The sequence below is a fragment of the Tupaia chinensis genome, unplaced genomic scaffold (genome assembly GCF_000334495.1).
Source record: "Tupaia chinensis unplaced genomic scaffold, TupChi_1.0 Scaffold000422_1, whole genome shotgun sequence".
Classification (NCBI taxonomy): domain Eukaryota; kingdom Metazoa; phylum Chordata; class Mammalia; order Scandentia; family Tupaiidae; genus Tupaia; species Tupaia belangeri.
In genome coordinates, this window is record NW_006159927.1 from 2,165,522 (window position 1) to 2,165,754 (window position 233).

Here is a 233-nt window from a genome sequence, read left to right on the forward strand (position 1 = left end):
CACTGACCGTGCCTCTTGCTCATGCTGCGGGCCAACGAGTGCATGCGGATCAAGATCCTGGGCGACTGCTACTACTGCGTGTCGGGCCTGCCTGTGTCCCTGCCCACCCATGCCCGGAACTGTGTGAAGATGGGACTGGACATGTGTGAGGCCATCAAGTAGGTGCAGGGCAGGCCAGGGTGCTGCGGCCTGTCCCCACAGTGGGTCCTTCCTGCTTCCCGGGGCATGTAGGG

The 233-nt window shown here is 63.5% G+C and overlaps 1 protein-coding gene across 1 annotated transcript in view; it reads left to right on the forward strand.

Moving 5' to 3' along the window:
* The window catches only part of ADCY7 (adenylate cyclase 7), a 48,644-nt gene that overhangs the window by 28,106 nt on the left and 20,305 nt on the right, over positions 1-233 (forward strand). Inside the window, exon 8 of the mRNA XM_006154796.3 lies at positions 30-158. Coding sequence (XP_006154858.1) covers positions 30-158 — 129 coding nt within the window. The remainder of the gene's footprint in view (positions 1-29; positions 159-233) is intronic.